At 37.7% G+C, this 26067-nt stretch overlaps 1 protein-coding gene across 14 annotated transcripts in view; it reads right to left on the reverse strand.

Moving 5' to 3' along the window:
* The window catches only part of FARS2 (phenylalanyl-tRNA synthetase 2, mitochondrial), a 538848-nt gene that overhangs the window by 319434 nt on the left and 193347 nt on the right, over positions 1-26067 (reverse strand). For 12 of the 14 annotated variants that reach the window (XR_009604835.3, XM_060614894.1, XM_060614886.2 and 9 more), the window contains one exon: positions 13116-13247. The exons of the other annotated variants lie outside the window; for them this stretch is intronic. Coding sequence is in view for 11 of the 12 variants with exons in the window: in XM_060614894.1 (XP_060470877.1) it covers positions 13116-13247 (132 nt within the window). In the remaining variant the exon portion in view is untranslated. The remainder of the gene's footprint in view (positions 1-13115; positions 13248-26067) is intronic. 14 annotated transcript variants of the gene reach the window in all.

The following is a 26067-nucleotide window of genomic DNA, read 5'->3' on the forward strand; positions in this document are numbered from 1 at the left end:
TTCAGCTCAGGTCATGATCTCATGATTCGTGAGATCGAGCCCCACGTTAGGGGATTCTCTCTCTGCCCCCCCCAGCCCTCCCCCACCCATGCTCTCTCTCAAAAATAAATAAACATTAAAAAAGGTTATAATGAGAATGCGTACATGTACATGGGTGCACACACACACACACACACACACACACACGATCCTCCATGTCAGTAGCATTTCATAAAACTTCCATGGGGAGAACTTTCCAGATAAATCCCATCCTGAATCACTGCCTGGTTTAGGGAACAACCACAACACACACTAAAATACTAGGAAGCAATTTCAATGGCTTCTCAGGGGCAGTGGGGTGGGTAGAAAAAGTCAAGCTTTTCAACCATCCTTCTTACTAAGATAGTAAGGGAAGTGATAAGGAAAACTTGAAAGAAGTAAGTCAATCTTATGAAATGATATTGGAAGAGAGAATCTTAAGTACCTATGAGCCCTGCATAAACTGAGAAAAAATACACAGGGCAAACTGAGAAAAAATACACAGGGCAACCAGCCGGTTTATAACCAGCTACTGCAGATGGACAAAGCAGTACATGATCTCAGTGGTGTAAAACCACAAGCACATGCCTATGGGGCTGGGGCTTGAATGGGGCTCAGGGAGTCCAGACTGGGCTGGGCTTCAGCTCCAGGTTGGTTTTGGATCCACTCCGCGTGCTTCCTACTGTTCTAGAACATGCAGGCTATACCTATCCATCTCATTAAAAGGAAGGAAGAAGCAAAAAAGGGCAAAACTAACTGTCAAGTACATTTCAAGCTTCTCCTCATATCACATCTGCTAATATCCTGTTAGCCAAAACAGTCACATGGCCAAGCCAAAAAATCAGCAGGGCAGAAAAATCCACTCCTCACACTGTGGCAAGTGCTTCAAGGTCATGGGACAAAGTGCATGGATATGGGGAGGGCATACAAACTGGGAACAACAGTGGGGTCTAATGAAAGAAACAGCATTTTGCAACAATCCAAACTTGCCAAATTTCATTTCTTTCTAATCCAAACCCCTTATCTGGAAACTCATAAGCTACTCCATCAACTTTAAAAGATAATGGTTGGATTGTGTTACTGAGGTTACTGTTTCAGGAATGGGGGAGACAACAGAAAAAAATACAAATAGTTGAAAAGGGAAAATTAAGTCCATATTGATGGAAGAAGGACTGGGGAAATTAGATGACAATTGCTTTATATTTGCCAAATATAGAAGTCCTAACACACTGAAAATACAATACTGGGCAGATTCTCTGCTATCCAGAAGTTTCCTACATAGAGAAAGTATGCCACAGACAGTATGAAATACATACTACCACAGCTGCAAAAACATCAGAAAATAGGGCACTTGGGTGCCTCAGTTGGTTAAGTATCTGATTCTTGATCTTGGTTCAGGTCATGATGTCATGGTTTGTGAGATCAAGACCTGCTTCAGGTGCTGTGCTAACAATGCGGAACCTGCTTGGAATTCTCTTTCTCCCTCTCTCTCTACCCCTCCCCTACTTACTCTCTCCATCTCAAAGTGAATAAATAAACATTAAAAAAAAAAAATCAGAAAGGTACTCATACCACAACTTGAAATCAACCTACGAAAATGTTATTTTCATTGGAATAATGGAAATATGAAGGAGTGACATGGAGCCTAAGTAGAGCTAGACAGAACTAAAAAATATACCAGGAAACAAATCAAATTCTGTACAAATACTGTAACTGGAATCCCCAAGCAAGCTCCAAGCTACATTTCCTAGTCAAACAAGTGCATCCTACAGCATACCTTCCCAGCTAGAGAAACTGTCATAGGGGGTGGGACCAAATCTGACAGAAGATTAGGAAAGAGAAGGTAGATGTTTGAAAATCATTAAATATTTAGAATCCCCATGCTGAAAATATGAATGATATGGCAATAACATCAGAGACTTAAACCACCAGAATCAAGCATGACAAGCAGAAGGGTTATCTTTATGGAACCTGTCAACTTACACCCACTCACATTCCCTGATAAAGTGACTTTTTTTGGAGAATGGCATTATATAAAGAAATCTAAAGTTACTCAAGTAAGAAATACATATATCCCATTTATGAAAAAGCAACTGGGGGAAAAAAGCCACCTAGACAATACTATTATAATACATAAAAATGACAAATGACTAGCATTCAAAATAAAGAATTCCTACCAATCACTAAAAACAAACAAACAAACAAACAAAGACAGATAAATGAGCCCCATCTGGAAAGGAACAAAAGAAAAACTATAGATTTCAAATAAACATATAAAAAATGTGTTTGACCTTAATATAATCAGGTGAGTAGAAATGAAATGATAGTAAGATACTATTTTAAACCCACCAGATCAGCAAAATAATTTGAACAGGTCAAGTGTAGAAGAGGATACAGAGCAACAAGAACTTTCATACAAATGCACAAGGCAGTGTAAATTGGACCAACCACTCTGGGAAACAAACTTGTGATGGCCAATAAAGCTAAAGAAGTCCACAAAAACTAACTTTGTGAAATCCACTGCTAAATAAAATATACCTTAGAGAAACGCTTACACCTATACACATAGGATGTACAAGAATGTTCAGCAATAGCATTTGTAATAGGAAAAGAGAAAAGAAAAAACTAGAAATAGTCAAATATCCAATAGATGAATAAACTATGGCATATTCTTCCAATAGAATTTAAGTAGTGAAAAATGACTGAACTAAAACTCTACATATGACAGCACAGATGAACTTCACAATGCTACATGGAAAAGTAAAGTCATAAAAGGATGGCATAATTCCATTTGCAAAAATATAAAAGCCCATGAATGTTAACTGTTTTATAATATACATAGTAACTCTACAATGAAAATCAAGATAACAACACAAAATTCAAAACAGTGATTCTCATAGGATGGAGGCAAAGTGGGAAGATACCAACAAAAAGGATATATACAGTGGGGGCAGGGAGGTTCGGCTGTATAACGTCCTTTGTCTCTTAAGCTAGGTGGTGGATAGTGGACTGATAGATAAAATAAAGCATTGGAATACAGAGAGATACAGACAGATGAGCAGACAAAGTATAAGAATAAAGTATCTCAAGGAAAACAATTTTAAGAAAAAATAACCCTTAAAAAGTTACAGAGACTTCAGTAGGTTTACAGTAAAAAGTAAAGAATGAATGGAAGAATAACTAAATTGGAAGACTCACACTTACCAATTCTAAAACTTACTGCAAAGCTACACTACTCAAAACATGCGGTACTTGTGTGAGGACAGAAACATAGAACACTGGAATAGAACTAAGAGTTCAGAAATAAACCCATACATCTATGGTCAACTGATTTTTGACAGAGGTGCCAAGAGCTTTCAATGGGGAAGGAATAGTTTCTTCAACAAATGGTACTGGAACAACTGGATGCCTGCATGCAAAAGAATAAATTTGGACCTCTACCTCATATCATGTACAAAAATTAACACAAAATGGATCAATGACCTAAATAGAAGAGCCCAAACCACAAAACTCTTAGATAAAAACACAGGGGTAAATCTAGTTGACCTTAAGTTTGACCATAGATTCTTAGATATGACAGCAAAAGCAGGTGCAAGAGAAGAAGAAGAACAGACAAATTAGACTTCATTAAAATCTAAAAATTTTGTGCTTCAAAGGACATACATTATCAAGATATAAAAAGAAAACCTACAGATTTGGAGAAAATATTTACAAATCATACATCTGATAAAGGTCTAATACCCAGAATATATAAAGACCTCTTACAACTCAGCAACAAAAAGACAATCCAATTTTTAAAATGAGCAAAGGAACACGTGGGTGGCTCAGTCAGTTAAGCGTCCAACTTCAGCTCAGGTCATGATCTCACGGTTCTTGAGTTAGAGCTCCACATAGGGCTTCTGTGTTGACAGCTCAGAGCCTGGAGCCTGTTTGGGATTCTGTGTCTCCCTCTCTGTCTGCCCCTCCCCTGCTCGTTCTGTCTCTCTCTGTCTCTCAAAAATAAATAAGCATTAAAAAAAACTCTTTAAAATGAGCAAAGAAATTGAATAGACATGTTTTTAAAGAAGATATACAAACAGTATATGAAAATATGTTTAACATTATAAGCCATTAGAGAAATAAAAATCAAAACCACAGAGAGGGACTACTTCATACCTACTATGATGGCTGTAAAGCAAAACAAAACAATACCAGGCAAACAGAAAATAATAAGCAATGGCAAGGAAGTGGAGAAATAGAAGTCTCATATATTGCTGGTGGGAAGGTAAAATGGTTTAGCCATTGTGGGAGATAATTTGGTACTTCCTCAAAAGTAAACACAGAGTTATTATATGATGCAGCAATTCCACTCCTAAGTTATGCACCCAAATAAACTGAAAACAATGACTCAAATACATGTACATGCATGCTCACAGCAGCATTATACACAATAGCCAAAATATGGAAATAGCCCAAATGTCTGTATAAAGACTGTTTACTGTCAACAATACATAAATGGCCAAAAAGACTCCCCCACGATGTCTATACAACCATTAACAATGATGATGTAGGTAAATATTTGGTAACATGAAAAGACACTCATGTCAAATTTGTTGTGAAAAAGCATAATACAAAAAAATAATCAAAGGATGATTATATTTTTCTAAAATATATACAAGTTTTTCATACAGATATGGCTAATTATATATATGCATGTTTTAAAAGTTTTACCTAGGTAACAACGGAATTGCTTTTATTTTCTTTTTTATACTTTATTTTTAAAATTTTTTCCAATGATTACAGATTTTTTTATGTCAGAAAAAAAAATCTCACCATCTTACCCATTTTGAAAAGAGAAAAAGGACAAAGGCTAAGTAAATATTTGAAAAGACATCTCTACTCTGACAGCTTGAAAATGTGTCACTAGGAGGAACTACAAAGCCACACGTACACATGGGGCTGACACATATTTGTTTGCTTTTCTGAAAGGGCACTAACAGGGCCAAGACTGACTTAAGGGAAGGGAGGAAAGTTAGACGGCTAAAGGAAAGGAAGGAAGAAGAGAAAGATTGGGGAGTGACACGGGAAGGAAAGGAAGAAATCAGAGTATGCAGATCTTAGTCTCAACTCAGTGTTTTACCTAAAAATGCACTATATTTAATTTTAATTAATAAAGTCAATAGATTAGGGGTGTCTGGGTAGCTCAGTCAGTTGAGCGTCCGACTTCAGCTCAGATCATGATTTCATGGCTCGTGGGTTCGAGCCCCATATCGGGCTCTGTGCTGACAGCTCGAGCCTGGGACCTGCTTCGGATTTTGTGTCTCCCTCTCTCTCTGCCCCTCCCCTGTTCACACTCTCTCTCTCTCAAAAATAAATAAACATTAAAAATTTAAAAAAAAATAATGAAATCGATAGATTAAATACACAGGTAGACCCAGTATATCCACAGTTTTCTGGCACCACATAGATATGTCCATGCAATTATCCTTTTACCTGGGGTGCCCTCACAACCCAACCTAGAGTTTGGTCTCACTATGGGGGTATGAGCCCTCTATCACTCACTCTGATTGCAATTTAAATCCCTGGACAAGGATACATACACAAAATCACTAAAAGAGCACTATGAAAAGTAAATAGACAAATTTTGATTGAAAGTCAAAACCTGGAGAAACAACCTCCATAGGAGGAATTTCATGTTTGTTTGCTTCTCCCATGTTTTTGCCCTGAAGGTGGGCCCCAGCTGCAGAGCTGCACAGCATCAATGGCAGCTAAGACTCCAAGAGAAATCTCTCCTTCTATATTCAGGGAAATGGCTCTGTGAGTTGGAGTGGAGAAGAGCCCAGAGGAGATGCCCTAATTCTACCTGCATAAGCATCAGCCTAACCCATGACTACACATGCACACCACAGACTCAAGCTAGCATAGCAAAAGCTGAGAAAACTGAACTGAGATGTGAACCATTCACACGAGTTTCTGACTAACCCGTCAAGTACATATGTGCGGGAAGGACAGAGATCAGTATCACTAAGACTTATACTGAGATCTGAATGACTGCCCATGGGAAACAAGTCAGAACCAAGGTCTAAACTTCACCAAGTGACCATCTACTAAAATATCAACAGTTAACACAAATTTAAAATAGGACAGCGTGCACACAACTTACCATTCACAACTTCCAACACACAAAGTCATTTGACAAAGAACCAAGAAAATATGATGAATTCTAAACAGAATTCATTCTTGATGCGACCCAGATGTTGGAACTATCAGACAGATATTTTAAAGCAATTACTGTAACTATGTTCCATGAGGTAAAGAAAAACACAATTGATAGGAATGAAAATATAGGAATTCTCAGAAGAGAAATAGGAACCAGTAAATTCAAAAAACACATACAAAATTTAAAACTAAAAAAAAATCTGAAATAAAAAAATATATTTGATGATCAAGGCAGTTCTGTGAAGGTGATACAGGAACATGAACATGGAACAGAAATTAGTATGAAAAACAGCAAAAGATAGACAAAAGTGAGCAGAGTATTGGGATCTTCTGAGATAAAATCGAAAGATCTAACATGGGTACAATTTGAGCTCTAGAAGGGGAGGAGGAAGAGACTGAGATAGAAAAAATTATCTGAAGAAATAGTGACCAGAAAATTCTCAAAATATGTGAAAAACATAAATTCATGGACTCAAGCTCAGTGAATCTCAAAACAGAGTCCAAGAAAACCACACCTCAATGCATCAAAATCACACTGATGAAAACCAAAGGTAAAGAAAACAATCTTGAAAGTAGCTAAAGAAAGACAACATATTACTTTTGGGTGAATAATGACTGAAATGATTCTGTGGTTCTCTACAGAAACTATAGAGGCAGAGACAATGGAACAACATCTTTAAATTGTTAAGAAAAAAGATGAATTCAGAATTCTATTCTCAGTAAAAATATTCTTCATGATAAGGGGTAAATAAAAACATTCTCAGATAAAGGAGTACTAAGAAATTCATCACCAACAGACATGGTAAGGGAAGTTTTCCATACCAAAGGGAAAAAATACCAGAGGGAAACAAGCATCTTAGGGAATAAAGGAAGAGCAAGAGAATTGTAAGAGCTAGGTAAATAGAAAACTATGGTCTCTTAAGTTCTTTAAAATGCATATGACTTCTTAAAGCAAAAAAGTTTAACACTGAGTGGTGAGGTTTTCAATGTATGTAGACACAACACATGTAACTATAACAACATAAAACTAACTGAGAACAGGGGTAAGGCTAGAATGCTTATTTTAATATAAATAAAACAGACTTCAAGAAAAAGAGAAGTACCAGAGATAAAGATGATATTTCATAATGATAAAAGGGGCAACTCATGAAGAAGACATAAGAGTTATAAAAGCATATATATCTAATAATATAACTTTAAAAAAACATGAAGAAAAATTAATAGGATAAAAGAGCAGATAGACAAGCCCATAATCATAGTAGAAAATTTTAATAATCTTTGCTGGGAAACTGATAGGATACTAAGACCAAAAAAAAAAAAAATCAGTAAACATAAAAGAGCTGAACACTATTCAATTACATTGATCTATTTAACATTTATAGAACATTCCGCGCCTAGGTTTTTTCTCAAGGGAAATGGAAACATACAGGCACACAAAGGATTTTATACAAATATCTACAGCAGCTTTATTTCTAATAGCCAAAACTGGGAACAAACTAAATGTCCACCAAAAAGTGCATGGATAATCTAATTGGGTATGTCTATACAATGAAACAATACTTAAAACAATAAGGAATGAATGACATATACAACACTGATCAATATACACAACACGGATTAATTTCAAAATCATTATGCTGAGGGAGAGAAGCAAAACATAAAGAATATACTGTATGATTCCACTTATATAAACCTCTAGAAAATCCAAACTCATCCATAATGACAGAGGTAGATCGGTGGTTGCCTAGTGACAGGGTGGCAGGAGGGATAGATTACCAAAAGGGCACAAGGCAACTTTGGCTGGTGATGAAAATGTTTATTATCTTGACAGTGGTGATAGTTTCATGGGTATACACATATGTCAAAAATAGATCAATCTATACAGTTTCAATATTCATAGTTCATCATCTTTCAATTATACACCAATAAAACTGGGGAAAATATTCAACCTAAAAGTAGGATTTTCAAAGCATGGTCTGAATGTGGGTCATTCATAAGAATTATCTAGGCTATTTATTTAAAATGCACATCTCAGGGGTGACTGGGTGGCTCAGTCGGTTGAGAGTCCGACTTCAGCTCAGGTCATGATCTCACGGTTAATGAGTTTGAGCCTCGCGTCAGGCTCTGTGCTGATAGCTCAGAGCCTGGATCCTGCTTCAGATTCTGTGTCTCCTCTCTCCCTGCCCTCCCTTGCTTGTGTTGTCTCTCTCTCTCTCAAAAATAAACATTAAAAAAAATTTTTAAATGCACATCTCAGTCCTCATCCCAGACCTACATATCCTGATATGAACATTTTACATAGGCTCTCCAGATGATTACCAGGCTCTCCAGGCAGTTACCAGGCACACACTTAACCACTGGTTAAACCCAGGACCAATTCAAATACCACCTCCTCTCTGATGCTTCCACAAATCTAACTGATGAACATAGTCCCCTCTTCACACCTCCCAAAGCTCCATGTCATGAGTGGCACTTATGTTACCATGCTCTAATTATATAATCTCATCTTCCCTACTACATGGTAAACTTTAGAGGGAGAGGTCACATCTTATGGTGTCTGTGTCCTCCTCTTTGGCTAGCACAGTCCCTTACACACAAAAGATGCTAAGTAGATTAATGGTAGGTCTGCCTGTATATAATACTACGCCCAGTACAGGCACATATCTTGGTTGTTGCCTCTAGAAGTTCCCCAGCTGAGATTAATAACACTGAATGTCACAAGTGTGTGTAGAGGCTGCAGAGACTGGCTACTAAAGACAGTAATAGACTGGAAATAGATATTTATTCACATAGGAAAAGAAGCACTGGGTATCCTACCTGGCCATCCAAGCAAAGTTCATAAAGTACACAACTCCTTGCAAACAGAAACCTGACTTATTCTGGGACATACATTTCAAATACCCATACTTCTAGCATTCTATCCTGAATGTAATCAGGACAAGGTCTTGGCACAATCTTCTTCAATCTCTTCTTTCTCCCCATTCTGCCCACAATACCTCTGTTACAAATACTTATCACATGGTATTGTAATCATTTGTATGTCTGTGTATGCTATGCTATTCCCAAAGGCAAGAACAATGCTTATTTCACTTTTCTACAGCCTTAAAAGGAATTCAAGAGAAATTTGACAAATGAACAAGAACAAAGAATGATTGTTAACAATGGAAACTGGGTGCCTGGGTGGCTCAGTCGGTTAAGCATCCAACTCTTATTATCAGTTCAGATGATCTCACTGTTCATGAGTTCCAGCCCTACATTGGGCTCTGAGATGACAGTGCAGAGCCTGCTTGGGATTCTCTCTCTCCCTCTCTCTCACCCTCTCCTGTTCATGCGCACCCTCTCTCTCTCACTGTCAAAAATAAACTTAAAAAAAAAAAAAAAAAAAAAAAAAACTGGAAACTGTTCATGTATATATTTACAAGGTTTTCCCAAAAGATCACACTTTTAAATTTTAACAAAGAGGTAAAGAAAGAGATTTCATCTTTTAAATGTTATATTCCACCATAGAGCTTTTTCCATTACAATCTTCTAAATTTCAAGGGGCTCAAATAAATGGTAAATTCCTTTCTGGTACAATCACAGCCTACAGTCACCCTGGTGATGATTTTAGATGTTTGTGCTCCATATATTACTTGAAAAGACATTAGCAACCTGAGTCAGCCCAATGGGAAGTGAGGGTGTGGTATTCGGGGACATGACTCAGTACTGTCCTCAAAACATCTCCTGAAGGAAAAACCAATAAAATCATCATAATAACTGTCATCACCCACATCATGATTAGTAAATCTAAGAAATCTGAAAGCAATGGCAAAAACATTATAAATTAAAGAAGAAATAAAGTAAAATTCTATAAGCTATGTGGAAGACCCTTATCTTACTCCAGGGGAAAAAAATCCACATATATGCCATAGTCAACTTAAATGTGTAATAGCGTTTTCACAGACTGTTCATATTAGCAATCTAATTCCCCGCTTTTAATTAAATGCACTCTATCATAGGAGACAACATACATGATGGCCTAGCCCTTCTTTAGGGGTAACAAATAACTACCAGCCAAAGAGAGCTCTGTTTGCTGTTGTTTGTTTCATTTGGTTTCTGTTTTTCATTCTAGGTGAGACAGAATAATTTATTTGCAATGGATTTCTAGCCACTTCATAATCATGCAATTTACTATCTGGATAGTGCAGCATGGTACCTTCCTCAGGCTCTGTCAATGGGGATCATATCAGCATCTACATGAGAGCCTTGTTATCAAGGCTAAATGAAAGAAAGGCTCAGAAGCATTGGTGAGATGAGGTGAGATCCTGGCCCACAGGAAGGGCTTAAGTGTGGCTGCTAATTTCACCATCTAGTTCCGGCTTCTTTGGTGTCCAGTTACTTTAGCACTTACCTGTGCCGCTATGAGACCCTTAAAGAAGATCTACAGCCACATGTTAGTGTTTCTTGGAAGCTCTATTTAAAAGGCAGGGGAGTGGAAGGGAGGGAAGGAAACGTAGGAGAGAAGATGGAAGGAACGGCAAAATGGAACTAGAGGGCTGGAGCATGCACAGTCAGCCTTTCTCTAGACCACGGAGCTCAGCAGACAGAAAATTAGCTGTTCTTACAAATAAAGCCTGCGGTTGATGATTGCCAGGCACACAGTTTAAAGATTTTAACTACAGATGTCAAAACACATCCCAGTCTGAGAACACAGAGCAGAACTTTGTCACAATAACTTAAAGTTCAAATAGCACAGCCTACACAGAATTTCTTTTACAAAATCATCTCTTCTTTCTTTTCAGTAGTCTCCCTCGCAAGATATTTCATTTAAAATTTATCTGCACAATTTCCCACCAACTAAAACTACATCTTACCACAACTGTGAACCTCTCAAATATATTTGCATCTCATACGTTCTGTTTTTTTTTTTTGTTTTTTTTTTTTTCCTTTTCTTTCACTTTGCCACTTCCCTCAAGAACACTTGACATGGCTGATCTAATTGTGGAACAGCAGTCCCATTAATGTGCAATAATGACTTGGAAACCTGTTTCAGATAACTGTATTTGGCCAATTACTGTGTGAATAAACCTCATAAAAACCCATCAAGGACACTGGAAAAGATACAAGGAAGCACTATTCCCAGCAACAACTGACATGTTAAGCTGACCATCCCCTGACCGGCTTTCTCAGTCCTGGCCCTTGATAACACATGTTTCTGGGATGAAGCCTGGGATTCCTTCAAATCTTCTAAGAAAAAAAAACAAAAACATCCCAGAAGTATTTGAAGTTAGCTCCTACTCAAGAAGAGATTAAATCTTACATATTTGCTTCCAATTTTTTGTGTTTTCTACTAAGATGGATATATACGTATCAGGCTGATTTTCCGGTGTCTCTTACTATTGGTTAATTGTCTTTTTCCCTCTAAAATCCCTCAGACTAGAATCATGGATACTGAAGTGACTAAGATCAAAGAGGTAATCTAATTCCAATTAATGAGAAATCATTTCTGTGATGTACAGGACAGCCTCTGTTCAAATATTTCCTTTTTAAGGGGGCTCTGTTGATAAATGGCTCTAACCATTTGAAAAACAATTTAAAAACAAAATCAGCAATTAATTTTAGTCAGCGTGCCAGACCCAGTGCTAACAAGCACGTTACATACATCACCTTGATGAATGCTCATAATGAAACTTTGAGCAAGGTATCATTGTGCCCATTTTAATTATGAGAAAACTAAGACTCACAGGGGTTTAAGCAACTTGCCTGAAGACACACAGCTGTCAACTGACAGAAAACCTAAGACAGACAGACACCCAGGCCCAAGCCTCACAACTTTTATACACAGCCCTTAACATCCGACCTCTCTGTCCTTCTCTAGGTCAGCTCTTCAAATTATTGAAAACTATCCAAGAAGCATTTGGCACTGTTCTGGGCTTTCCCCCAAGCCTTCCTTGGCAGAAAGGAGAGGAATCTGTGAGCTGAGTCCAGGCCCCTGCAGACAAAGGTTACCTGGGAGTAAGAAGGGAAGGCTAGGCCTCCAGTCTCCCAAGCTGGATTACCACAAATCTTGCACTTGACTGCCACCTCATCTCTTCTGTCTCACACCATCCTTATTCTCTAACCCCATGACCTTACCTGTGGTCTCTCTACATTTCTTAGCCACCAAGAGGGCCTGCTCTTCTCCATTCTGCTGCCCGAGGCCCTGTGACCAAACCTGAACCAGAGCCACTGCCCTCCAAGGCCACAGAGTAAATGCCCTACTACGGGAAGGGGAGAGGGGCAGAATGCAATCTTCATCAGTTCCCCTCCACTTAACTGCTTACACAGAGTTCCTGCTCAAATGCCCAATCCCACCGACTTCTCATGGAGGATTTATACTCTGAAAAAATATTTTTTAATTACGTTCATATAGTGATTAAAAAAAAAAAAACAGCTCTGAAATTAAGTTTAAAAATAATCATTTTTATTAAGCAATGGTCCTGCAGAGAAGAGCTGTATCCACAGATATAACTTACTTATAAATGAAATAAGAACAAAAAAGTATTATATATTGGCCTTGTTCTTAAACAGTTTGGAAGACAAACTGGACTCATGTGGTATGCATCAAATGCTTAGAGGCAACTGCAAAGCAACATATCAACAAATACGAAATTATGAAGTACAAATCCAATACTTAAGTGCTAACAAGGAAGATCTCCAGAAACAAAAAGTCTGTGCAAAATATGAGAAATGAAGTTCTTCCAGAGTTAAGTATGGAGAGTTAAGGGAAAAGTACGTGGGCAACAGGAGGAGACAGAGATTGTGAGGCTACCCCTACAGGGGCATATAAATGCATATGAAAATAAGTATGCAAATGAAGTGAAAGGAGAGAGAGTCTTTTTCAAGAGAGCCTACAAATAAAATGTTGGATTCTTTTCTACCTGAATTTACTAGTTGCTGTTCCATCACCCCACAGCCAAGAACTTCTAGCCATTCTCCGTGGAAGTTGATCTCCATCTCGAAGGAAGGATGAGTAAAAGGGAAGTAGCAGTCTACCCACCTAATGTCCAGTCCTGCAAAGATGCCAAATAAAAACAGATAGTGTTAAAAGGCAGTCTATCCTTCCTTATGATCAAGACTGCCCTTCAGCTAATGACAACAATTACTACATTCTGAGTAAAATAAATAGGAAACAAACTCATTTGCAGCATGTTAGGGGGAGACAATAAATCTTAAAACTTGTGAAAAACTGGGCATGTCTTTTCCAATATTAAAAACACTTTGTGCAGTTCCAGGACCCTCTAAAACCAAATCAATCACTTGTCAAATCCCTGCAAACACCTGGCAGAGGGAAAAAAATTAGGTCAAGATCAGGGGAAAGCAGGTAATTCGTCTAGTTCTATAAGTGAAAATGATATCTTTTCAGAGGTAAAGAAAAAAAAACGTTTTACTATATATCCTGAAAACTTACTTATCAACAGTATGACCAATTTTGGATAAACTAATCAACTTTCACTTCCATAAGTATATATATTAATTTTTTAAATTAAGTTTATAAGAACTAATAAAAAGTTAAATAAGATCTCTCAGCTAAATTTAAGCAAAACATCTAGAAAGTCAAAACATTTATTTCTACAGAGGAGTACAAATATTCATACATCTAAACAAACAAGTACAGGCTAAATGCCAGAATAAATTTTTCAATAAGCAATCATGAACATGGCACTCATAAACAATGACATTATTAATTAACAAAAGAAAAGACTAATGAATTAAAAACAAACCCTGCAAAGAGCAGAAGCCACTACACCAGAAAAACCAGATGAGAAGGTCATCTGGTAGCTAAATGGCCGCCATGAGGAAAACAAAAAAGTGGGCATCAGGCAAATCATCTATGGTCTCCTGCCTAGGCTCCCTTCCCTTCGTGTAATGATCTTTCTCTTCTCTAAGCAACGTTTCTGATTCCATTTCTCCACAGTAACATGACCTCCTGTGAACTGAAAACACTGTCTTTTCTCACTCAAGACTATCTGTATTTTAAACCTTGTGGAAATCAGAATGTGAAATGAATAAAAGTAATAACAAAAACTGCTTCCATTTATTGAGGACTTACTATGCCTCTGTCATCCCACCTCACATGTAGGGAAAACAAACTATCAGAAAGGTCAAGTGTCTGCCCAAAGGCACACAGCTAGCAGATGACTAGGCCAAATCTAGGCCTTCCCAACTCCAAAACTCCCGCTCTTGACAATTAAAATATAATTCCCTGCCCATCAATAAAAGATATTTCAAGAATCAAAAAGCAGATGGGAACAGAATTATGAAACATGGGGACCTTCCCTATACCCCAGACAACAAAGGGCAAAGTAGGCTTTTCTTTTATGTTTTGTTTTAGTTGCCTTTATTTTCCTATCATATGTCTATGGCAAGTGACAAATGATTTCTGTTACACCAGTAACACAATAATCCTCGCTCTTGCTATACACATAGTATAATAGATAAATGTTACACTGCCCATATATATAGTGCACAATTTGACATATGTTGACAATGTCTACATCTATGAAACTGTCACCACGATCAATATAATGAACATGTGCATCACCCCCAAAAGTTTCCTAGTGCCCTTTTGTAATCCTACCCCTCTGCCTGTTGCCCCTTACCTCTTGTCTTCACCCCACATGTCCCCAGGCAACTGAAGATCTCCTATCTGTCCCTACAAAATAGTTTGCCTTTCCTAGAATTTTATAACAATGGAATCATATGTCATGTACTTTTTTTTTTCATATGGCTTCTTGCACTCAGAAGAATGATTTTAAGATTCACCCATGTTGTACCTATCAACAGTTCCTTCCTTCTTATCACTGAGTAGATTTCACCAACAGTTTTTCTAACCAGGAAAAAAAGCTGGTCCTGTTGCAGGCCACTGGAGAAGTGTCCTCAGGTCCCCTGAGTAGTTCAGACTTCTCTGGATGGAAGCTCCTACATGCAGAGCAGGTGTTTATTCGCCACTATGTTCTCAGAAGAAGGTATCGGTATACCTGTGTGTTTGTCCAGCTTTGGGACCAACAATCCCCTACCACACTTTTACTGAAAAGCTGCAGACGCAGTCCCACTGGCAAACAGAGACGTGTGAAGCACTGGGATATATAACCGAGAGCAGACAGACGAGCAGAGAAACAATTTTTATCATTCTTTTTTTGTAACTCCTGACAGATAAGCACAAATCACCTAGTGAAAACAACTTAGAAAAACAAATTTTGTTTACATGGCTTGAATCAAATTTTACCAAAAGCAAGATGAGTACTCAGGGTTAACATGATTCTACCATTACACAGTTAAACATCACCTGGAGCAAAGTTAGGTGAGGTCTACACAAATTAATTTTTCTTGTGTGTCCTTACTTTATTCCTTTGGACAAGCTAAATGCATAGAATTTAGTTTATACATCTTTATAGCTCACACCTATAAAACCTTACATTCCCCACCCCCAGTCAGAGAGAAAGAATATATAAGACATTACTGAGCCCTGAAAACAATCACAAATGTTGATTCAAGTAATTCTACTATCAATTTTTACGAAGCCCAGACTAAATCCCTACTGCATAATGTCTATGGGAAGCTCAGCCTGCATAGACAGGACTCTACACACACCCTCTGAGCTGTTGGTATGAGTGGTGTCAACAGAGCACAAAGACTGAACTGAAAAGTGATGTAAGGATCTCACCCCTTGTCTAGGAACTTGCTGTTACTGAAGGGCTTTGGCCACTTCTAGAAGTAAAAAAAATTACAACTGTGGATTGAAATTTTTTTAGTGTTGAATAAATTCTTAAGATAAAATGTCCACATGTTGGTTGTATCAACCCTTGCTCTTTTTTTGTTGATGACTTCAGTCACCCTGGCTCTGGGTTTCTTCTTGCTCAGTCATCCTACAGGTGTCCGTCAGGAGCAACCACGGTAATCGCTCCACTCTGAAAACCACACTTGGCAAAGCAGAAAAGGCAGGGAAGCTGGCCAAAGTTCTTCAGAATACATGAAGATGATTAATATTAATAATTTGTGGAGCAGAATCCATTGATAACAGTATCACAGAAACTAAGAAAACATAGATTGGCAAAAGTTATGTCCAATGGACCTAGAGCATTTTTAATCCTTTTCAACTCCTCAGATCCTGTTAAAAGTTTCCTTTCTGAATCTATATGATCATGCAAAGAATGCCAAATCCATAAACCATTCACCCCCTTTGTTCCATTACTTTAAAGACTTCAGTTTAAATTCTACTTCTTTCACATCAACAGGCAAAAGCCAAAATCTATGAAACCCCAGTTTTGAGAAACCTGCATCTCTGCTTCAAACAAAAATGGTCCTTATTTGAAAGTAAATTCTATTATTTAATGTGTAATTTTTGCCAAAACACCATATTCTTTTATCTATATATATATCTATCTATATCTATCTATATCTATCTATATCTATCTATCTATCTATCTATCTATATATATATACATATATTTTTTTTAAACGTTTATTTCTAAAGGGGGAGCAGAGAGAGAGGGAGACAGAAGATCCAAAGCAGGCTCTGCGCTGGTAGCACAAAGCCCAATGTGGGGCTCAAATTTCACAAACTGTGAGATCATAACCCGAGCCAAAGTCGGAAGCTTAACTGACTGAGTCACCCAGGTGCTCCCTTTTATATATTCTAACAATTTAAATCCCAATTATATTGACACAATAACAGTACTTTTTTGTTTTTCAACCACTCATAGTGGAATCATTTAAAAATACACCTTCTTCTGGTTTTCTCCCCATAACCTCAAAATTATAGCAAGGTTGGGGTGCCTACATGGCTCAGTCAAGCATCCAACTTGTAGTTTTGGTTCAGGTCATGATCTCGCAATTCATGAGTTTGAGCCCCACATCAGACTCTGCACTAGGGATTCTCTCCCTTTCCCTCTCTTTCTCTCTGCCTGTCCCACACACTATCCTTCTCAAAATAAATAAACATTTTTAAAAAAAGAAAAAATTATAGTCAGGATTATAATATCGGGTTGAAAAAGCATCTGGAAATACAGCTTATATTAAAAGATGTGGTAGTGAATAACGGGCTAAAAACTTACAGAGTATGGCTTATTTCACATGCCCAAGTATCAGGAGTCAGAAAAAAAATCCACGAAAACCTATATATTTTGTGTTACATATTAATGGAGAAAAACGTTTTGTAAACATGTCCAAATCATATGGATTAATTATGCATTAGACCAATCTCTTCTTGGGATGACAGAAGAAATTATGCACACATGTATTATATATCTAATGGAAAATAATTGCAAATATTTTTCTTACCTTTGTTTTTTTTTGTTTGTTTGTTTGTTTTTTGTTTTGCTTAGTTGGTTGGTTGCTTGGTTTGGACCACAATTCACTAAACCATATTTATAAATGAAGCTCAGAGCTTTTTAAAAATTGCCTTAGAACTCTGTGAGACTAGAGCAACTGTCAAAAATTACATACCATACTTTTGAGCTGAGAGTCAAATAAAAGAAAGAATACCTTAGAATAAACAAAATATGATTTGAGTCTCAGATTTCTACCTATTTCTGTGAAACAGTGGGCAGGTTAATTAATCTCTCTGAGCCCCAGATGCCTCTTCTCCTCACTGTGTGTAACGACATCTATTTCAAGAGTGGTCATGAGTAAAGAACTTATATGTAGGAGCCCAGGTTTTCTCAAAGACAGAGAGATCCCTTTTGGAGATCTGGGCACTCACTCTGCCTTTTCTCCTAAATGAGGATGCCGGCTTTGTTCAAGAATGAAGACAGCCCAAAGTCTAAAAGCATCCCCTCAAATGGGACCGCAGAAATGATTAGTGAAAATTCCTTCGGCATAGTGACGTGAGCCCAAATGCATGTAGCTAGAAATCTAATTCTCCCAACTCTGGTGAGATATGACCTGCCCCTACCTGCCACGGGGAACCAGGGACATGGAAAGGCAGCACTGCATGTCATCTGCTCTGTGTACCAGCTTCACGACTGCTGGACCCTTGGAAAACCGATGGGGGATACAATGAAGGGGGCCAGTGTGAGGGTCTCCTCCCACCAAGCCCTGTCTCCTATGCAGTGTTGCAATGCCTAACCACGGTGACATGTTGTAAATATTAAATAGGTGTCATTCCACCTCACCCCCCAACCCACCTTCACCACAGATCTCCTACAACATGTTTAATTGCCCTGACTTATTGGCTCACTGAGGGATTCTTCCTCTGTTTCTCATCCATACCCTGTATATTTAAAGATGAGACTTTGCTATCGGAACCACCTCCCAGAGGTGTGAGAATCTAGATTTTAAAAGGTTGATGGCCCAAACTAGAGCATGTACCAGTGATTTTATATATCCTACCATGGCTACCCTCCACTGAAGCAGATAATTGTTTAAATTGACTATACAAATATGCAATTAATAACTGCTACTGGGCATTAATTTTTCAACAGGTTTTCCCTCGGCTGGTAGCAGGGAAACAGAATGCAGTGCTCTGATACCAGGGTGGCTATTCACACTTTCTGCACAGGATATAGCAGGCATCAGGAAGGAAAGTGAGGTAGGCAGAAAAAGGGTGAAAGGCTAAAAATAAATTCTCAGAAAAACTATGATCATCTTAGATGATTACCATCTAACTAGGGAAATTATCCGGATGCCATGTCAAAGGTACCTGACAATTCCATCTTTTTCTGTTTCCATTTAATTGAATTAAAGACCCACAGCTCTTTAAACTGAATATACAGCAAGTGGCATACAGGCATTTTTCCAGGTTTCTCAATATTGCTCTACTCTAATAGCTTTCTTTAAAAAGTCATTTTAATAGGTAATATGTTCACAGGGTTCAAAATCAATATACTGTAAGAGGATATATTCTACTATGTAACAAAGCATCAGTGACATCACAAGGAACAAAAGTTTTGTAATTATCTGAGGTGACTGATGTTAGCTAATTTATTGTGGTAATCACTTCACAATATGTACACACATCAAGTCATTATGTTGTATACCTTATACTAATACAACACTGTATATCAATTATATGTCAATAAACCTGGGGAAAAATATGTCATCAGTTAAAGTCTCACTGCATCCTTGTCCCTGTCCTATCCCCTCCTCCTGAATCCTTATGGGTGAACTACTAGGGTTTCCTTTTCATCACCAGATGTAAGCAAATATGGACATGTACCTCTATTTTCCTTCCTTTTTTATATAAAAGACAACATTCTTGCACATTATTCTACACCATGCTTTTATCACTTAATGATATGTTCTGGAGGCACCAACCTCCTCATTCCTTTCCCTGCTCCTTCACAGTGTTCCAGCAAGTAGCTACGCTACATTTATGTAAGAAGACCCCTATACTTGAACTATATCCATTATTCTGCTATGAACAATAGTGCTACACCAACCTACTCTGTTGGACAAAGAGTAAATGGTTTTATAGTTTTAATATTTCCCTCTACAAGAGTTGTAACAATTTTGCACTCCCATCAGCTCAATACTTTTCAAGGGCACCAAGGCCACACAACTAATTAGTACAAGAGTCAAACTGGAACTCCTATCCAGGCTGAACATTCAGGGTATCTGCTGGGTGTACTGAGACAAGACCACCCAGGTTGACCCCCCTGAGCACCTCTAATGTAGCCAGTGCAGAAGCTGGACACCATGGACAAGATTCCCAGGTTCCTACTGAGTTCCTTGCCCTTGTTGTCTATTTGCATATCCTGTCTCACCCTAGCAAAGGAAAAGAGTATGCTCTGGACCAAATAACCACATGGCTGGCAGTAATGAGGAAGAGGAAGCACAGGTAAGGCTTGAAGCATCCATGTGGGAATATGAAATTGATTCCATTTCCAAAACCCATCCCACAAGCAGAACAAAGTCATTCACAACTTACCATTAATTCCCCACCTAGGACCTTACAAACCTGGCAATGCCATCAATGTGACTCTTTAGCACGCCATATATATCCTATTATGTCCACACAGCCACATACTCTTGAATCCAGGACTACAGACAGCTAAGAGGAATAAAATCATTCCAACTACAAAGTTAACATTAAAGACTACCTTTTCCCTCTTGGAGAGGGAAAGAGGATAATAAAATACTCTCGTGTGGAACCTCCATAGCACATAGCAGAAGCTATCAGCACTATTTCAGCCACAACGATGCCCTCTACTAAGACGTATACAAAGTAATAGGGGGAAAAGAAAAGGTTAGCATTTTCTACCACCAACGGTGATAGTGTAACTGATCACATATCTATTATCACAGTCTTCTGTTTATCACACAGTCTTCTGCCTGGTGGAAAGACTGGGGTGGTAAGTGCTGTTTCAGGCTCTTGCCATAAACTGCTATACACAGGAATCCTTTGATTAGGGCTTGGATCTTAAAATGATACTATCATCTCTCTACTTCACAATGGGGTGAGAAATGGAGTACAGCACAAATTAATGGCACCTCATTCCAAACCTGGCCATGAGGTCAGAGTCACTAGGATAACTGACTGCTCTTGGGCTATGTAGGGAGCAAAGGAGACAGTGTAACAACAACCTCGCCTGGGGTGGGCCACAGCAACAGGCTGGTCCTCAATCTTCCTTGCCCACCATTCCCACAGGATGGCACACAAACCTTATAGACAGAAGCCTAACACTCCACCCCAACAAATCTGATCAAAGAAGACGTAGGTAGGCCAGTCATAATGTATGGAAAGAGCAATCATAGATCTAGGATCAAATCCCAGCTCCACCATTTAGCAAGTTCCTTACCCTCTCACTGCCTCAATTTTGTTTAAAATAAGAATACTTACCTCACAGAGTTGTGGTAACAATTCAGTAAGAAAAAGTATGTAAAGAACCTAAATACCAAATGAGTGATTTTTGAATTGAATGTCATTGAAATTCAGACCATAATATAAAATATCTTTCATCTTCTTATAAAAACATGAAAAAAAATTTTCCAAGTTGCATTCTTAAGGTAATCAACATTTGCTATTCATTTAATGTGGTGCTGTGCTGAACACTTTGCATGCCCTCTTTAATCTTTGCACCGATATAAACACTGCTCAATGACTCCTACTGTCCACATCTTATAGATGAAGGAACTGTGGTTACGACAGCTTACATATCTTATCTCAGTTTACACAGTAAATGTCAAGATCAGAATTCAAAACCAGGTATCAGACAATAAAGCCCTATGCTGCCCTCCACTGGAACAGATCATGAAAAACTACACTAACTTGGCTTTTCACGCAAAGTGGCTTTATAAGACCAAGATGACATCAGACACATGTGACACATGTTTTTCTAACACATTATGACAGGTATGAAAACAAAGAGAAAACCAAAAAGGTATAGTCTACATTCAAAGATAAGAGAAATACCTCCACAGGCTAAAAACAGAACAGAAATGGAACACAGTGAGAGAGGAGAAAGCACAGTGCTTCTGGGCTCAGGGTCCATACTCAGGAAGAGGTACTAAGAGCTTGCCGTCAGCAGGATGATGTACTACTGGTTCAGGATCTGAGGGAAGCTAAAAGCTTAAAGTCAGTTGCAAGAATGGAATATGCTCCAAGCTCATAAAAGAAGGGTAACAAAAACTCACCAAATCCAGCCTGGGGCAAGAGCTCTAAAGAGCTGTTGCCTCAGAGATCCTAGCCATAGGCCTTGGAGCTTCCATATCCCTTAAATCAGAGCTGGACAGTAAATCGAACAGATCCCTATGAGTCTGTTCTGGATTTCAAGCCTAGACAGCTAGGTGGAACCAACTGCAAAGACACATAGGGGAGAAACAAGCAAAGCAGGAAAGAACAGGAGGGAGGAAAAGAGAGAAAAGGAAAAAAATGAAAACAAAAATGCTCCACTGAATATGAACCTGTAAACCAAAATTCCAAAGTACATGAATAAATCTAATGCTAAGTAAGCCAGCTAACAAAACCAACCATCAAACAAGAATTCACTCCAGATGAAATTAATTTTCTAAAGCAACCTAAAATCTTATTTTTATTTTTATTTTATTTTTTAATTTTTAAAATTTACATCCAAATTAGTTAGCATATAGTGCAACAATGATTTCAGGAGTAGATTCCTTAGTGCCCCTTACCCATTAGCCCATCCCCCCTCCCACAACCCCTCCAGTAACCCTCAGTTTGTTCTCCATATTTATGAGTCTCTTCTGTTTTGTCCCCCTCCCTGTTTTTATATTATTTTTGTTTCCCTTCCCTTATGTTCATCTGTTTTGTCTCTTAAAGGCCTCATAGGAGTGAAGTCATATGATTTTTGTCTTTCTCTGACTAATTTCACTTAGCATAATACCCTCCAGGTCTATCCACATAGTTGCAAATGGCAAGATTTCATTCTTTGTGATTGCTGAGTAATACTCCATGGTATATATATACCACATTTTCTTTATCCATTCATCCATTGATGGACATTTGGGCTCTTTCCATACTTTGGCTATTATTGATAGTGCTGCTATAAACATGGGGATGCATGTGTCCCTTCGAAACAGCACACCTGTATCCCGTGGATAAATGCCTAGTAGTGCAATTGCTGGGTCGTAGGGTAATTCTATTTTTAGTTCAATTCCTGTGTTGGCCTCTGTGCTGACAGCTCAGAACCTGGAGACTGCTTCGGGTTCTGTGTCTCCTTCTCTCTCTGCCCCTCTCCTGCTCAAGCTCTGTCTCTCTGTCTCTCTCTCAAAAATAAATAAATACTAAAAAAAATTAAAACAAGTGTGTTTCAGATATCCCAAGGAATACAATAAAGCACAATTTACAGATTTGTTCTAAAAAAAATCATAAGGCAATCTTTTTGTAAACCAGATCTAAACAATGCAACTGTAAGATTTTATCTATCTCCCTATCAAATTTTGCTTTGAGAAGCAAAACACCAGTCCTGATTTCAAAGAATTCCTGTCACAAACAGTAAGCAGCAACAGAAAAAAGCCTTAGAAAAACAGATTAAGTGATGAGTGAGGAATAAGAAAAATTTAAAAAAAGAAAGATGAAGACAGTGAGGTGTGAAGGAAAAAATGGAGAAGAAAGTACAGACAGTCCTTGACTAATGATTTTTTGACTTTATGACAGACTGAAAATGACATGCGTTCACTAGACACTGTACTTTGAATTTTGAAGTTCAATCTTTTCCCAGGCTCTGGTGCTACTGGGCAGTGGCAGCAACAAGCCGCAGCTCCCAGTCAGCCATGTGATCACAAGGGTAACAGCCCATACACTTCCAACCATTCTGTACATGTATACCGTTCAGTGTTTCGCCTTCAGTACAGTATTCAACAAATTACATGAGATACTCAAGACTTTTTTTAATCAGATAGGCTTTGTGCTAGCTGATTTTGCCCAACTGTAGGCTAATGTAAGTGTTCTGAACACATTTAAAGTAGGTGAGGCTACGCTATGATGTTTGGCAGGGTAGGTGAATTAAATGCATATTCTACTTAGGATATTTTCAACTAACAATGAGCTTATCAGGATGTAAACCCATCATAAGTCAAAGAATATATATATCTAAAAGGAGAAGTCAAAGTGTCAAATGAAAAAGAATGATCTCCATGTCTGGACAAGGTGGAATAATGATAAATCAGTTTTACCTTTCCACATGAAAAACTAAAAACAAATAAAAAACAATGCCACATAAGACATTGGACATCAGGTAACCAAGGGCACTGATCAGTGAGAGGGGAGCCCTAATACTGTCCTTGGAGAGAAGAACACAGAAAGAGCCCAGAAGACTTCCCAAGCTAAGGAGACAGAGTGGGAATCTGTACAAGTCAGGGTTAAGTAGAATTCATTGAACAGAGTAGACAGAAGAGGGCTGCATAGAGAACTCTAAAGATCTGAAAAAAACCCCACAATTTTAGTATTAAATTGAATACTATCAGTACTTAAATCTACACAAGGCCAGGGAACAAATAACACAAAAACATTAGAGGGAATAATGCTGGGAACTCACAAGTACCAAGAATACTGCCAATTCCCAACAGCCAAGTGGAAAACAATAATCAATAGGTTATCAGTTACAGTACTAAGAAGGGTCTTATGTTGGTTGTGGGAAAAAAACTAACCCAGACCCTGTGTAACAAGATTTAACAGGAAGAACAAAAAGGATTAAGGTATTTGTAAGTAATCTCAGAACAAACTTCAGGAATACTATGAGGAATACAAAAATACTGAAAGCATTACAAGGTAAAATTAACAATGCCTGGCATTTTCTAGAAAATTATTATGCAAAAAAGAAGAAAACAGCAGGAAAAAATAAATCATCAACAACTGACACAGACGATAGAAGTAGCAGAAAAAAAATACTAAAGTATGTATGATAGTATTCAATATATTCAATAAGTTCCAGGAAAGCCTGAAAATGTTAAGTAGAGACAAAGAAAATACAAAAGAAGGCACTCACTGAAACAAATGAATGGGGTGAATAAGAAAGAAACACTGGCTGGAATTCACAGCAGATTAGATATTGCAGAAAAAAATAATTGGTGAACTTGAAGATAAAGCAATGGAAAGTATCCAAAAGGAAACACAGAAGGAGAAAAAAAGGAACAAAATAGAAAGAAAAGTGAAAAGAACACCAATGAATTCTGAAAAAGTTTAAAGTGGCCAAATATAGATGTTATTGGAGTCCACAAAGGAAGAAAGTGATAGAGAAAATATGTGAAGAATAAAATTTACCAACATTTCTCAGAGTGGACGAAAAATATAAACCCATCAATCCCAGCTCAACCAACTCAGGCACAAAAAAATTTAAAGAAAACTACAGCTATGCAAATCATAACCACATTGCTTAAATCTAATGACAAAGAAAAAATTTCAAAAACAAAGAGAAGACAGATTATATATAGAAGAACAAAGGCAAAAGCAAAAATCACAGCAGATCTCTTACAAGAAACACACATGAGAAGAGAGAGAAACAATATTTTTAAAAAACCAAAACAACAAAACTGTCAATCTAGAATCCTTTACTCAATGACAATATCTCAAAAACAAAGACAAGGTAGACACTTTTCAGACAGACAAAAGCTAAAGGAATTCACTGCTAGCAGATCCAGACTATGAAATATATTAATGACAGTCCTTCAAGCTGAAGGAAAATGATACCAGGTAGAAACTAGAGAAGGAGCAATGCACACTGTAACTAGTTGGGTTAATATAAGACTTTTTTTTTTCTTTTTTTCTTTAAATATCCTTAAAAGCTAATCAACTGTTTAAACAAAAATAACCACAATGTATTTAGCAGTTGATAACACAGATATAAGTAAAATACATTAACAACAATAGCACAAAGTCCAGAAAGGGAGAAATGAAAGTCTACTGTTGCAAGGGTTTTATACTATACATGAGTAGTATAATATCACTTGAAGATAGACTATGCAAACTTAAAGGTATATATTATCAACCATAAAGTAATTGCTAGAATAACACAAAAAGTTACAGCTACTAAGTCAAACAAAACAGATAAAATGAAATAGTAAAAACTCCACAATTAATCCAAAGAAAGCAAAGCTGAAAAAATAAAGAACCAAGAACAAATGTGACAAATAGAAAACGAATAGCAAAATGATCATTTAAACTCAACCACACAGATAATCACATTGATGCAAATAATCTCATTAAAACAACTTGGAGGGGTGCCTGAGTGATTCATTCAGTTAAGTGTCCAACTTAGCTCAGGGCATGATCTTGCAGTTCATGAGTTTGAACCCCACAACAGGCTCTGTGCTGACAGGTCAAAGCCTGGGGACTGCTTCAGATTCTCCATCTCCCTCTCTCTCTGCCCCTCCTCTGCTTGCACTCTGTCTCTCAAAAATAAATAAATAACATTAAAAATTAAAGAAAAAACA

The sequence above is a fragment of the Panthera onca genome, chromosome B2 (genome assembly GCF_046562875.1).
Source record: "Panthera onca isolate mPanOnc1 chromosome B2, mPanOnc1 haplotype 2, whole genome shotgun sequence".
Lineage (NCBI taxonomy): Eukaryota > Metazoa > Chordata > Mammalia > Carnivora > Felidae > Panthera > Panthera onca.